This window comes from Terrapene carolina, unplaced genomic scaffold, assembly GCF_002925995.2.
Source record: "Terrapene carolina triunguis isolate 2854851 unplaced genomic scaffold, T_m_triunguis-2.0 Scaffold236, whole genome shotgun sequence".
NCBI lineage: Eukaryota > Metazoa > Chordata > Testudines > Emydidae > Terrapene > Terrapene triunguis.
This window is the reverse complement of record NW_020664587.1, coordinates 12,369,768-12,384,536: the sequence shown is the minus strand read 5'-3', so window position 1 is coordinate 12,384,536 and position 14,769 is coordinate 12,369,768. Positions and strand designations below refer to the sequence as shown.

The window sequence follows — 14,769 nt, the reverse complement described above, 5'->3', positions numbered from 1 at the left end:
CATGACAGTTCAGCTGCCTGGAAACTTGCACAATCCCAATCTCTGTTCCTGGCTGGGCATGCCTTGGTGCTCTGGACAGCTCTCTTAGGTTCTGGACGCCAGGAAAACAGCGCAGTGAGACCAGCACCACATGGAAGTCTTAAAATGAGTGCCAAGTCTTAAAATGCAGTGAGACCAGCACCAGGATCCAAGTTCTTAAAATGTGCCAAGTTTGCCGTGTACCTCATCCGAAAGAGCCTTATGGATCTGAGCGGGCTACAAATGCTGGGCTACTGCTGGGAGGCCCTGTAGATTCAGCAAGCCATTCAAGAGGGATTTACATGCTGGCTAAAACAAAGCACAGCAGACTTCAGACAATTTACCTGGCACTCGATCTTCCATTACCTCTTGTACACGTTCACTAGTTCAGGTGCTTTCATCCGACTCTTTTCCCAGGGAGTCTTCTCCTTGATCCTCTAGTGAAGTAGTAATGCTGAATTTGTGACATTACATCCCATTTCCATGGCAACAGAGATGTCACAAATTCAGGATTAGGATTTCACTACAAGCTCAGGCAGCAGGAGATGGGCTGTGAAGTACAAGCTCTTCAGCAAATGCAAATATATGGAATAGAGAGCACCTTGCCAAGGAAAAATGCTTTGTGCACAAGTTGCTTCTTTTTAAGTTTGTTCTAGTGAAAAAGTCCCTATTAACCCAACCTACCTGCAAGTCAAGCTGTGTCAATGTTAACTATTAACCCAAACTTCACCACTGCTCAAATACTTGCAGGACAGCCCCACTGAGTAATGCTATTCACATAGTTTAAAATCTTTAGCTGCTAGGAAGAGCTATCAACTGTTAAAGCTCCAAGATGGCCTAAAATATTGAAGACAGATGTTTAAATGCCACTCAAACCACACACTTCCACTTGGTATTTTAATGTCCTGAGTTGGTGCTTTAAAATGCTATGTTTCTCACAACCAGAAGGGCTGTAGTTTAAGGTAAACCTGAATATCAGCACTTTTCTTTTTAAAAAACTGCTCATGAGTTTTAGATGTTGATAATCTAGAAATTTTGCATTTATATGGCTGCTCTGAATTTGGAGGATCCCAAAGCATTTTACAAGGTAAGTTGTTCTGACTCACTACAAGGGTGCCATCTATCCAGTCACCTTGAGTTCTCCTTGGGAGAGGGTTTCCCCTCCACAAGCACTGACTCAGTCCTACCCATTAAGTCAAGATCTGATGAGATCACTGCCCAAAATCATCAAGTCGTGTCTATGCTATGCCAAAAAACGTACTGGGTAGTGAACCAGTTAGGAGTCTGGGATTCCCAGCTTAACTACTGTGCTTGTTTCAAGGAAAACAAATGCAAAGAGCTAATTAAAAGCAAACTATTCTCCTCATGGAAGACTTCAGAAGAGTAAGTCTCTGCTCCAGAATGCTGCTGCTCAAGCAACATGCTCAGCTTGCCCAATTGCTCCCCAGAGTGGGGAATGGCCTCTACATTTGGTAGCAAACCCTCTGGCCCTTTTGGCAGCAGCAGAGCCATGTCCTGCCCTCCTCCGGCAACATGCTTGTCTTGGGGTTGGAGAAGACTCAAAGGGAAAACCTGGACATAAGAGCCTGAATTCAGAAGACTCCTGCAAAGGGGACCATGAACATCCTTTTCTCAGGACAGCAAGGCAGCAGCACGTCCAGCCTCCTGTACTTCATTTCACCAGCTTGCCCTTGGTCCTCACTCTCATCTCATGTTGCCAAGGGCAGCAACACTAATTGTCTGGGGATCTTCTTGCATCACACCGCATTACCCCAGCATGTCGCAGCCTCTCTAGTTCAGTTTTGCCTTTCTGCTTGCCATCAGTAAAAAGGAGAAAATTAAGCCTCACAGCACTCCTGAGAGGCAGGGAGTCAGTGTTTGAAGATACAAGATCTTTGGTTGGCAGGTGTTACGGACTGGTTAAGTATTACCACTTGCCTAATAAATGGCTATGAAGAGTGCACATTACCAGTGTCCTAGCTGCCCTCTTGTGGGCCAAGTTCACCTGCCTTAAGACATTTTCTCCCTCGTGCTGGTATAATTAGGTTCATAAATAGTTCTATCAACTGATGTGCAGCCAGTCTTAAGTATAGAGAGATGTACCTCATTAACACACCTAAACCTCTGACACCCATTCTAAAAGACAGCACAGTAACCTAGAAACTCCACCCCCCTCCACCCCAGAGGTCCAGCACCACAAGTGATTTTATCCTAATCTACAGGCACTAACGTTCCAGTTAGTTTCATAACTGGAAGACCACTAAGCCAGTTGATGGTGATCACTGACCTGTACAAATGGAGTTGGGAAAGTCTCAGCTCAGTTCATAGATTATAAAGCCATAAGGGACCATTGTGATCACCTAGTCTGACCTCCTAGACAGCACAGCCCACAGGACTTCCCTGATTTAATTGCTGCTTGAACTAAAGTATATCTAATTCCCAGATGGCAGATGTCCAGGCAGGGATGGCAGTCACTGGCAAGGCAGCATAGGTGAAGCTTGCACTGCATCTGCCTAGACAATGCTTGTTCTGTGGCTAAAGAACATCGGTCTGGGTGCTGTCACTCCAGCACCTGAGCATGCACAACAAAAACCAAATCCGTTAACCTTTAAGAACTCCCGGCTCTTTCACTTTCAGAGGATGAAGCCCATTTGAGAAGCTGCTCCTCATTCATCACACAAAATATAGCTCAGACTCTTCCTTTAAAAGAGGAACATGCAGGTGGCTAGTCTAGTTAGTCTCGGTTTAATCTCATCACTCTGGCCAAGTCTGGGACAGATTTCACTTCTTCCTGGATGGCAGTATTCCTCTTTGATATCATGCTCATTCATAGGCTGATGCGTTCCATAGTTAAGAAGCTTCTTACTGCAATAAAGTTTATTCACAGCAATTCCATTGAGTAGAAGAGCTACTATTTGCATTTATATAGAGCTCTTTCCTCAAGAATCCCAGAGCTCTGTACCTCCAAATCAAATCCGCTATTAGCCCCCCAAGATGACAAATCAAAACGCATCAAATAAACGGTGCTAAAATGACACATTAAATAGGTTTAAGAAACAGGCTGTGCATATCAAGTAGTAAATGTTCTTTCACAGCCTGAATGCATAACAGTAAGCCGCCCTAGTTCAATAGGCCGGACCTGTATTTCAGAAAATCCAAAAACTGTATAGAGCATATGGTTCAATATGTACCATGGAGCAAGGCTGTGTGAAGCTTCGATCAAGGAGACCAGGCAGTGGCAGGGATCAGTAGAGACATGCAAAAAATACATTTGATTACTAGTCCTGAATGTAGTCCTTGGGTGGGGTGGAAGGATAGTCGTCCCCAGTGTAGGGAAGATGTAGAGTCCAGTCTGAGTTTGGCAACACAGGAAAGGAGGGGAAGTGACCACTCCCCACCCCAAGGCTAATTGAGGGAGCAGTGCTATAATCTCCAGTCAGAAACCAAACTAATTTCTTGACCAAGAGGGTCATGGCTGCAGCACAGCATCTCAAAGGCAAGTTGTATTTGAATTCCGGTGGGAACAGATGAATCCATTAAAAAACCCAAACAGGTGCAGAAACCGAACAAGGATTCAGATTCAGAGATTGATGAGACTGGATTAACATTAGTGAGGTTACATCTAGGAGGAGAAAAAAAATCAGCTGGAGACTAGCAGCTCAGTTCACTGAAGACTAAGGGAGACGTTATAGCACACCCGTCACAGAATGAATGCAAGTACATACATGTATAAAAAGCCTTTCCAAATCAATTCTGCATATGCATTGAAACTGAACAGTGAATAAAGGTTACACACTTTACAGGACTGTAAGGCATTCAGCTAATCAGAGAGTTAACTGGATGCTATTTCTACACTGTGTCATGTCTTTTCAGAGGATTGTGGCACAAAAACACAAGACTAGTGGTTGCTTGGATTACAAGTAAGCGACTTCTTTTCACTCTCCCGCCTTTCCATTCTGGCAACAGAATGAGAGACAGAATGGAAGTGGTTTTAAAATCCTACCCGAGAGTTTTTTGGAGGCAGGGTGTGGGTTTTTACTATTTAAGTAGTAGTAACAGGTTAACAAATCCTTGCCAGGTAAATATCAGAAACAAAACAATTACAACAACTGTGTAGCTTTTGTTTAGAGAGACATTATCCAGTAACAGTCATCAGATCTCTGTTTAACAGGGTGTTGCCATATGACAGAGTGAGCATCATGATGACACCTATGACATGTTTCTAGTGATTTTACTGAGTGACATCCAATTATCCATATTTAAGAGACCAGGCATGTCTGTCAAATGTTAATACACAAAAAATGGACAGGTCTGGTTTTTTTTTTTTTGTAGGTGAATGTATTTTGAGTATTGAATAAATTATAACCAAATATCTAAGTACAAGTCTTATTTTGCAGGATACATAACTGATGTGTTAATTTTTCCATAACAACCTTCCTTTTATTTTAAATAATCATTCCTCTACAGTTGGACTATTTTTCTCTTCCCGGTGAGAGGCTGGCAGTAGACTAGCAGATGAGAGATTAATTTTTCATTTCTTTTTGTAAGATCATTTCTGCCAGGAAACCCGTGGAGAATTATCAAAAGAGCTGTTAAAATCCTACCTAGGTTTTTAATACCATGCCCAATGTCACGGTATCCAGACACCTCACTAAAATTAATAGTGTATCCTCAGCCTAAGTGATGCATGATAAAAAGCATACCCTGTTAGCCAGTGATTATTTCTCATAGCTGGGAATGCGGTAGAAGGATTTAAATCATTTGTTTTACTTTTTTAAAGTCATTGATTTAGGTCCCATTGAGGCTTTGTAAAGCTAATTTAAAATGTGCTGTTACAATTTTAGAGGCGCAGCTCATCTCTCTCTGCATCCCCCAAACACCCCAACCCTAATCATACACTAGTGCTAGGGGTAAATCATTTTAATTAAAATAAAGGGAGAATCCCTGCAATTTGTACGCAACATTGGTCTAATGACTGTCCATTCTGACCCCTCCAAAAGCATCTGGGTGCAGGCCAACATGGGCTACAATCTCTACTCTCCCGCTCATCTGCAGTCATTACAAACCTCCTGTGTGACAGTCTAGGGCTGCTGAATCAGAAACCCAACTAGGAATTTTCAGGCTGTTATGCGCTCACCCCCTGCATTACAGAACATGCCTGCTTCAAATAGTTTCCCTTTTGGCAGCTGGTTAAAAGCCTCCTAGCTGAGTCATTGCAGGGACTCACATGGCTAAATCAGGACCTGGGCTGCTGAGTCAGAGGCAAAAGCAGACAGAAAGGGGAAACAATTACATTAGCAAATTTGATAGCATGGAATTTTTTTAGCCCAAACACCCTTTCCCAAAGGCAGCTTTGGAAGAAAGTTTCTATAACTAAAATAGAATATGAAAGCAGTTCTGCTGCTGGGCAGGACAAGGGGGGGGCAGGGGAAACCACACCTAACACCTACTGTCTCAGACAGCTTAATAACCAGGGTGAAAGACACGTGCCACCACACCCCCACCACAAGAGGCCACATCTTCAGATTTAAAAAACAGAACAGTTGTGTTAAGTTTATTATATGCTGTATTTAACTGTAGCATCATCAGCTTAGTTAAATTTTTAAAAAAGCATTAGATTTCTACAACTGCAGTAGAGAAATTCATTGAATATATGTGATGAATTCCACTGGTATCAATCTAACATATTTGCTGAACAGTACTGACCAGCTGTGAAGCTGGTCAATTACCTTGAAATGGCACCAAATAAGTTATTTGACAAATACCAGAAAAATTCATTGACTAATAACTGCCAAGTACCATTCAGTCAACCTCACTTACTATGTTCTTTGTTTTAGTTATATTTTCCTCTCATCTTTCTGAGACTTGTCTGCAAGTTCCAAGGAACCACTCAAAACTTCTGACCTACCTCCCTGCTTCTCAGCTCAGAGTTTGCACACAAGTACTCCTGCTGCATTGTACCCTTCCTTGCTCCCATAAAACCCACAGCTGAAAGAAATGCCTGGTCACTGCTGACCTCAGTCTCCTGGTATTTTATTGACTTGACACATTGAAACAGTTTGGTCAGAATGACTAACTTGCAGAGGTCTAACAAAAGCTACCCAGTTTGCATAAATTCCCCTCAGATTTCCCTCGCTACAGTCCTGTCAGTGATGGAGTGGGGAAGTGAGCAGGAGACACACTTCATGCTCATGTTTTGCACATCCCTGAACACACAGCATCTTTGACAAGGCAAGTTGTCAGATGTTTGGGGTTTTCAAAGTCACACAATCAAAATACTCCTCTTCTCCCCCCCCCCAAAAAAAACAATACTGTATACATCCATAGCTCTGTCCATCCCAGGGCACTTCAGAGTATAAGGCTACAGCACCACAAACATTGCCACCTCTGGGAAAGAAGGCACTAGTCAAGCTGCCCAGAACACAACAGTGGAACAAGGGACAGTCCCTTCCCTCTGCCTCCTTACAAGTGTGATATGTATATGGCCATCCAGAAAAGACAGGGGCTGACATCATCTAAGAGATCCTAGTCCAGTAAACTGCACTGAACTCAGTTTATCCATCTTGGAGGAAGCGAGTAGCTGCCTTCTAGGAGCTCAGGACAGTGAACAGTCCCAAGAGAAAAAAACTCTTCTTATATTATGAAATCTGAGGAGCCCCATCCACAGCATGGAAAACAACCTGGGTGAACCCATGTGTCCGGTTTTGGAGTATTTCAATCCAACACTTCAAACCTAGATGAAGTGCAATTAACATGGTTTCCTCATCTTACTTTATCGGCAATATCAGATGTTAAGCTGTGACAATCTCACGGCAACCAAAAGCCCCCACCTGACCTCTAGCAGACTTGCCTACTAAACCAATCAGTGAGACTAATACTCAAGTTATCAAGAATTATAAAACTTTCCACCAAAAGCAAGGGGGCGGGGGGGGGGGGCGGCCCAGAACCTGTACCCAGGCCTGCGAGAAAGAAGGAAGATGGCAGAGATGGCCTAGTGCTATGTTCTCACCTTGTCTCTGGAGCAGAAATAGTAATAACAAAGGCACACAAGATAAATCACAGAACACAATTCATACCTACCTCTGACAGATACCTACGGTCCTTTATATGTTGTCAACATTTGCCTGATTTGTCATGCCAATAAAGTATTACTGAATTGAAACTGTAGCACAAAGGGCAATACAAATAGGCAAGTCAGTGGACTAGACACCTGATTTACAACATCATTCCCCTCTAAACGTAGGAACAGTCTCATAATGGCTATATACACAGAGAGAGAGAGAGATTCATTATAGGGTGGCCAAGGCTTTACAATACAGATTGGCATGTATTTGCCTGCAGACACACAAATCGACTGCACTGCATGTGCATCTCAAGGACAAATCATCAAGCTCTGCAAGCTTCAATGGAAAAAAAAAGTTTCCTTCCCCATTTCTCTGAAGTTTCTACTTCTGTCTAGAAGTTTGTCTTCCAAGCCCAGTTTCATTTTGCAGAATCCTGAACAGCTGCCTGCAGCAGATAAGGAATCAACATATATTTTCAGCTAACTACACAATTATCTTCAAGGAGGTCAACAGGCCCACATATACTGAACAGGAAACCGATCAATTTTAATAATCACTAGGGTGACAAACTCGGTAGGTTCCTTTCTTTGAAGGGATTGTTTCCAATGAAATGCTTGCCCTTCCACAAACTGTGCTCTGAAGGAATGGCTTAGGTTTAAAAACCAAGCAAACCTACTGCAGAATACACACCTCCTTCATCCCAAAGGGATGAGCATTTCATGGGCTAGAAGGATGAGTTAATGGTTATTTAATGGTGCTGGAAACCAAGACGGGGGGAAAAAAAACAAAACAAAAAAAAATGAAGTGGATCACTACCATACAATATTTGGACCATTCATTAAAATCTTAAGTGACTGATGTGTCTGCAAGTATCATGTTAGATCATGGAAACCTGCTTCAGCGTGAGTAGTATGCACTGCTGTTTCATCAGAGACTACTTTGGATTTATACAGCACCTACAAGGTTGCTAGGATTAACTCATTAATATTTATAAAGTGCTTTGAGATCCTTGAATGGAAAGAGCTATGAATGTGCAATAGTTCTGAATACAAATTTCTACTAAAACTAACGTAGTATAAATGAAAGTCTCCAGCCTCTCTAGTGCAGTCATCTGCTAATTGGCACTTCCTAGCAGGAAGTTAGTGATATAGTTTGTGATGAAGGAAGTGGCAGAAAAATTGTCATTCAATTAGAAAACTAAACCATTCAACATTATGAAACAGCAAGAGGTAACATTTTGGAATTTCATTTTAGTCCTTCTCCTCTTTCTTTAAACTTTCTAATATAGTGGCTAGGTTGAAGGATGGAAATAACATTCAATTTGAAAACCACAGGTGGAAAATTTTTGTACCTACCAGAGATTACTGTAACTGAAGTAAGTTAGCAAAAAGATTGTTTCTTTCAATTTACTTTATGCAATTGAAAGCACATTGTATATGGCCTGTTTCACTGCTTCTTCTAGAGTCAGTTTCTCCCTTGTTGGATAGACCAATCTTAATGGGGAACAGAAACAAAAACCCTTGTAAAATTCAGGACACTATTTCAAAGGATGTGCTACTGAAGTGGATTCTGAACAAATTCTTTTAAAGAATTTAATTGGATAGTGTCCTTCTGGGGAGGAGGGGGGGAGAGTTTAGTTTAGAACAGTCTCTTGCTTTACAAGCTGGCAAAGAGATTCCTCCACAAACAGGTTTACCAGCAGCAGCTACAGATAAGGACCTGTCAACATTTGTCTTAGGAACTCCCTTCTTGAAGAGTTCATAACTAAACCAAGAGAATTTGCAGGATGTTTACAATTGTAGGGGGAAAACTAAGTTGTATTTTAGTTGTCCTAAGGCACATGCACAAAGGGGTTGAGTCAGTGTTGCATATAAACCTTAAAAGGACAGCAACAACTTGAAATTAGTTAATATCAACAACTAGTTAAAAGTGGTTTCTTGTATTGCACCTGCCATTCAGTCCCCCTGCTAATTTGTGCAGTTTTACAGTGACTTTTTCAAGTTGTCTTTGTCCCCTAGTGGAAGACACAAAGGAGTGAAGTTGACTATACTGGAAAGTACTATCAAATGTACAGATTAAACTGAAAATATTCCTTCTGATCTTAGTTACACTATTTTTAAGTGTTACTTATAAACACTAATAGGGAAACAGTTCTGCAAAGAGTAGGACTTAGGAATGTTCTTTTAACTAGGATATTTTCTGTGTTAAATGTTTGACTCTCCAACCTTTACATTTTCTCAAGGTAGGTATTTTAATTGAACAAACATGTTCCTGAATGTTTAACACAAATAAAACCAAATACAGTGAACGCTGAGAACTGTCTTAACATAGCCTGCCTTAGATCCCATAGCTGTGTGCTTTGCACACAGTACATTCTGTGCTAGTAAAACGCTTATCCACGCAGTTCTTTTGGCTGTCTGGTGCATCAGTCACCATTGGCTCATTCCCTTCTGTTTTAGCTACCAAGAGCTAGTGATGTGACATCATTACTGGAACATGCAGCCAGTCTACTCATGGAGCTGGCTGCTTAGAAAGGGAAAAGTAAAGATTTTCTTCTAGGGAATCAGCAGTCACTTGTTATATTGGTTTTTCACTAAAGTCAATCCTGTTAAGATTGCATTTATTCTCCCCATACCTCCATGTAAAGGTAGCCATCCATTCCTCAGCTGACTGCCAAAAACACTTTCCAGCTTCAGTTCTGCTTGCAAGCCACCCCCAAACAAGATTCTGAAGTTTTCAGCAGCCTTCTCACCTGAGTAAGTGCAGTTCTCCTTGTATGTTATGGGCAGTTCCCCAGCAGAGACGGAGTTGAAAATCTACAATGTGTAATATTGTCACAGCTAAAGTCAGCTAGGCCTTTATAGCAAGTGCTTAAACAAGAGGATTAGGCATTTAACTAAGTCAAACAGTTAAACTCAGTGTTTGAAATACTCATGACAATTGCACCATTCCAGATAGCCTTCTTGCAAGATGAGTTTCAAGGCAATGAGGTATATAAAATCCCGGCATGCCCATCTTTGCTAACGTGCTCTTTAAGAGTCAGATAGTATTGTATATTTTTTTCCCCCAATAAGAGATTAGGTGCATGTGAAGCTTACTTGTACTGTATAGAAATTAAAAAACCAAAACCACTAATTTTTAACTGTAGGTAATGGGGATACCAATTCCCCTACCTTTATTACACTAACCATTTTAACGCACATTCAATTATCCCAATACTAAATACATGCTCACTGCATCCAGACCAATATGTACAATCAAGCCAAAGCAGCCACCTAACTACTTAAACTTGCCAACTTTGGGACCCAAACAGTACTGTCTTAGTGCTACCTGGTATGCTAGATAAACAGTCCAATAACATCATTTATGTGCCCAAGTTGCATAGTGAACGAACGAACACTTGCTTCTGAGCTCTTCTCTAACACCGCACATATAAGAGTAGTAGAGTAATATTGTATTTGACAAACATACATGGCCAAATCATTGGCCTAGTGTTATAGATACATAAAGAGGCAGAGTTAACACCATCTGCACCACCTCAACTTTGGCAGTTTCTGACTTTTGAACACTTAAGAACATATGAACAGCCATCCTGGGTCAGATCAGTGGCCCATCTTATCTTCCGATCAGCCAGTGCCAAAGGCTTCAGAGGGAAGAACAGAGCAGGGAAATTATCGAGTGATCCAGCCCACACTGTCCAATCCCAGCATGCCATGCTACCTTAACATTCTATCAGTGTAGGATTTTAATAAATGGTCTTTTTTGAATTAAATAATTGTCACAAAACTGTATGTCTCTTTAAAATAAGCTAGTAAGAGACATTAAGGGGAAGGGAAAGTGATCTATGGATTAAACCATTAATTTTAGATTGAGGAGAAAATATATTTTTTTAAAATTAATTGTTCAGGCTATTGGACACTTGTCTACTGTGATTTTTTTTAAATCCAATATCTAATTCTCTGGTCAGGATTTTACATTCCAAGCTCTATCATGAGTCCTTATAGAATTGCACAGTCTAGAACATCTTTAACCATCACCTTCCCCAGACTTGTGGCCACCGTAAGTAGTATTTTTGTGGTGGGCCACAGAAGAGGTATTTGGAGGTGGAGTAAAAGCTTGTGGCAAGGTCATGGTGTGCTAATTGTATCCTATCATGAAGGACATTGAACTAGAGCTGGCTTACTAGACAATATCAGCACTCAACTCCAACAAGACGCTAGTCCTTGCTTTTACAAAAGAATCTTTAGTCTGTTGTATAGTTTGTCCTTTCTTCCCCGCTCTCCAATTCAAATCATGCCCTGCTAGTTAAAACCCAAGAAAACAGAAAGAACAGGAGTACTTGTGGCACCTTAGAGACTAACAAATTTATTAGAGCATAAGCTTTCGTGGGCTACAGCTCACTTCTTCAGATGCAAGAAAACAGTCTCACATTTTTCTGGGTAGGAAGTCTTCATTTCAGGCCCAATGAGAGAAGATCAGAGCTTCTCACGATGCTACTAAAGTAGTCTTTGAAAGGCAACGTTCAGTTGCCATTTGTTTGTAGATGTCAGTTTGCTATAAACCATAATACAGCTTAGGACTAGACAATAGCCCATCTAGGAGAGTTCTCTCATTCTCTACACAACGCCAGAAGACAGCCTATTCTGCTGTAGACAGAAGAGTCAAATCAAGTTTCTGTGAAGTCCACAACCAGCACTTTAACTCTAGGACTACAGTTCCCTAAAGCAAAGATATGGAAGTGCTGATGCCTATAGAACTGAGTAAGTCACTGTACTCGTCTACCACCACCGCGGACTACATATTACAAATAGAGTAGTTATAGTTAAATAGGATTTTATTTTAACCTAAGTCAGAATCAGAGCAGCACTCTATTCAGGTGTTTAAAACACAGTCTTAACCATTTTAACAGAGTGGTGTTACAACAGTTTGATCTTGGCTACCCATGGAAGACCTAGATATGTTTAACATGACTGCAGCATTATCCTGCAAAACTTTAATTCCTTAACACAGCAAGGGAAACAGGCCCCTAGGAACAGCTCAGTTTTCTCCAGTCATCAGCTTCTTATGTGGCATCTCCATTACCAGAGGTTTGCAACCACGGCAGTCCATTCTGTACAATCCTCTGCTAATCTAATCTTCACCTTCTATGAAGCTTAAAATGTAAAGCAGTCTAAGATCCCTAGATACACGTTGATTAATGAGAGACCTGACACTAGACCATATTCATACTGTGGATGAAGATTTGCTAGCAACAGCTGCATTTGAACATTGTTGCTGCTGGAAGGTTTCTGGCATAGTTTCCTTGAAGGCAGAACCGGGCTTCCCCTGCCCCAACCCAAGAACAATAATATAACAGTACTATATAACCAGTACCGAGAGGCAGGAGAGGTCAGCTATATAGTTAAGTTCTCAGAAAAGTAATTCCTCTTCATACTGCTCAGAGAACAACGCTAGAAACCTGTAAGCAACGCTCACATTCAAACAGCTGTTGCTAGTTAGCTTGAAACCAAGGACAGGGCACCAACAAGCTGAACATCTGTGCAGAGCTATACAAGCCCCTACTCAGCAGCAAGCTTCTCTCAAAAGGATTAAATAGATCTGCAGAACAGAGAAGCATTTTTAAGTCTCATTCCTGGCTACCTCAGGATATCTCCCCTACTAAGTCACTAGGAAACAGTCCTAGACTGATTGATTCCCCATATACACAGTGAAAGTTTTGCCTCAGAACTGGACTTTGGTAAAAACACACACAGAGCTAGGGTGCCTTGGGTCAGGAAGAATTGGTCCCCTGACCTTCAGGAAGTGTATGAGGCTCATCTATTCAATGAGAGAGGGGAAGGGATTGGTTAGCAGCATTTTGCAGAAAGTAGCAGATAGTGAGTAGCTTATGTTTTAATCTTCATACATACGCCCTGAGTATTATTTAGACAGAGGCCAGTGTGCTAGGTGCTTCCCAGACACGCAGATAGACAATGCCCAGCTCCAAAGAGCTGGTTAGGTAAGCACATTTTATAAGTCAAGAGATAAAGTGATTCCTCCCCACCCTGTGCATTTTATGGCTGGCATACCAGCCTTACAGCCAGGTGAACAGGCCCAGGGTTGGCAAACTATCCCATTGCTGCAATGATTTTTGGGGAACAACAAAATGACTGTGGTTGTCATTACTCTCTTCCGAGTATTGCTGATAAAGCCCAACCAAATACTCTTTACCATGCAACATTGGAAACACAATATAGCACCTTCCTTTCTAGATGAAAAGGGCAGTACCTCTGAAATGCTACCACTTCTGGGGTGGGAGAGGTCAGCCAACAAACTAATTAAAACAAAAGTGAAAGGCGGGGAAATTTTGGCTAGGACACTGGGACAAACCCCCTATTATGCAAAAGGTTAAGGGGGTTTTGTGCATCCCCCCATAGAGCAGGCTGCAGCAACGTTTTATTGCTTCTCAGGGTCTCCCAAAAACCTGCACAACCCCTTAAATTGCATCCAAGGGCCCTAACTACACCCCATCAGCATGCATGTCCTCATGCCCGCAGGATGCTGCTTCACCATGATGGGGGGGGGGCAGCTTTCACCAAAAGACAGAAGAGGGAGATATTGTGGGGGGGGGGGAGTGCCAAGCAACCTGCGCTCAGAATGAATAAGCAGAAGCGTCTCTAGAGAGACGGGAGGGCGCTGCCACCCAGACCGGCCCCGGAGTCACCCTCTAGCATCGCCATCACCCCCCCATCAAAGACTCAGGCCCCACGGAGGCACGACCAGTCACCCCAGCGGGGAGTCAGAAACACCGGCCGCCCCGCAACGCCAGGCCCCGCTCGCCACCCCCAGCGCAGGAAAGGCTGCCCGAGAGCGGGGGGCCGGGGAGACGGAGTGGGGGCACGGGGCGGGCAAGGGACAGACCCCGCCCCCTAGAGCCAGACACGCCCAGGGGGCTGGGGGGGGGGCAGGGCACCCAGGGGCCGGCTAACCCCAGACACACTCGGGGGGAGGGGGGCGGCTAACCCCACCCCACCCCCGGGGCCCGGCGCCCGGCGCAGAGACCCGGCGCTCGGATACCAGGGTGATGGGCTCGGTGTCAGAGCCCGGCGAGCGGGCCCCGGAGCGGGCAGGGGCGGCCGGACCCGCCGGGCTGGAGCCTCCCCCTGTGGGGCCCGCCCCCCACAGGGCGCAGCGGGACCGCAGCGGCCTCCTCACCCATCTCCGGCTCCGGCGGCTCGTCACCAGGCTCCGGCTCGAGCTGCGGCGGCCACAATATGGCGGACGGGGACGGGGGAGGGGAGGGAGGGAGAGAGGAGAACGGCGGCCGGGAACGGACAAACCTCCCCACAACGCGCCCCGCCCTTTAAAGGGGTAGAGACACGGCCGGGGGGAACGAGGTGCCTCCTCCCGCCCGCGGCAGGCGTCTGCGCTCCTGGGCGCCCTCCTGCGGCTGGGCATGGGAATAAGGCGCCAGGCCGAGCCAGGGCTCCCAGAGCTGCCCAGAGGGGTCAGGCCTGGGCCCATGGGGGGCTGGTGCTGGGAGCCCAAGGCCGGGGCCCCACAGCGCCCATGGGCTTCTGCTGGAGGTGGCAGGGCCCAGGGTGCCAGCCTGCCCCCCCTGCCCTGCCCCCTGCTCCCGCCGGCTCTGACCCCTGCCCCGACCCCTGCCCTGACCCGTACTCCCCCCAGCCCTGACCCCTGCTCCTGC

The 14,769-nt window shown here is 44.1% G+C and overlaps 1 protein-coding gene across 1 annotated transcript in view; it reads right to left on the bottom strand.

Annotated features, from left to right (window-relative positions):
- KPNA6 (karyopherin subunit alpha 6) overlaps window positions 1–14,338 on the bottom strand; it is a 33,203-nt gene extending 18,865 nt beyond the window's left edge. The window contains exon 1 of the mRNA XM_024199294.2: window positions 14,277–14,338. Within this exon, the coding sequence (XP_024055062.1) occupies window positions 14,277–14,280 (4 nt within the window). The 5' untranslated portion in view covers window positions 14,281–14,338. The remainder of the gene's footprint in view (window positions 1–14,276) is intronic.
- Between the last annotated feature and the right edge of the window lie 431 nt (window positions 14,339–14,769).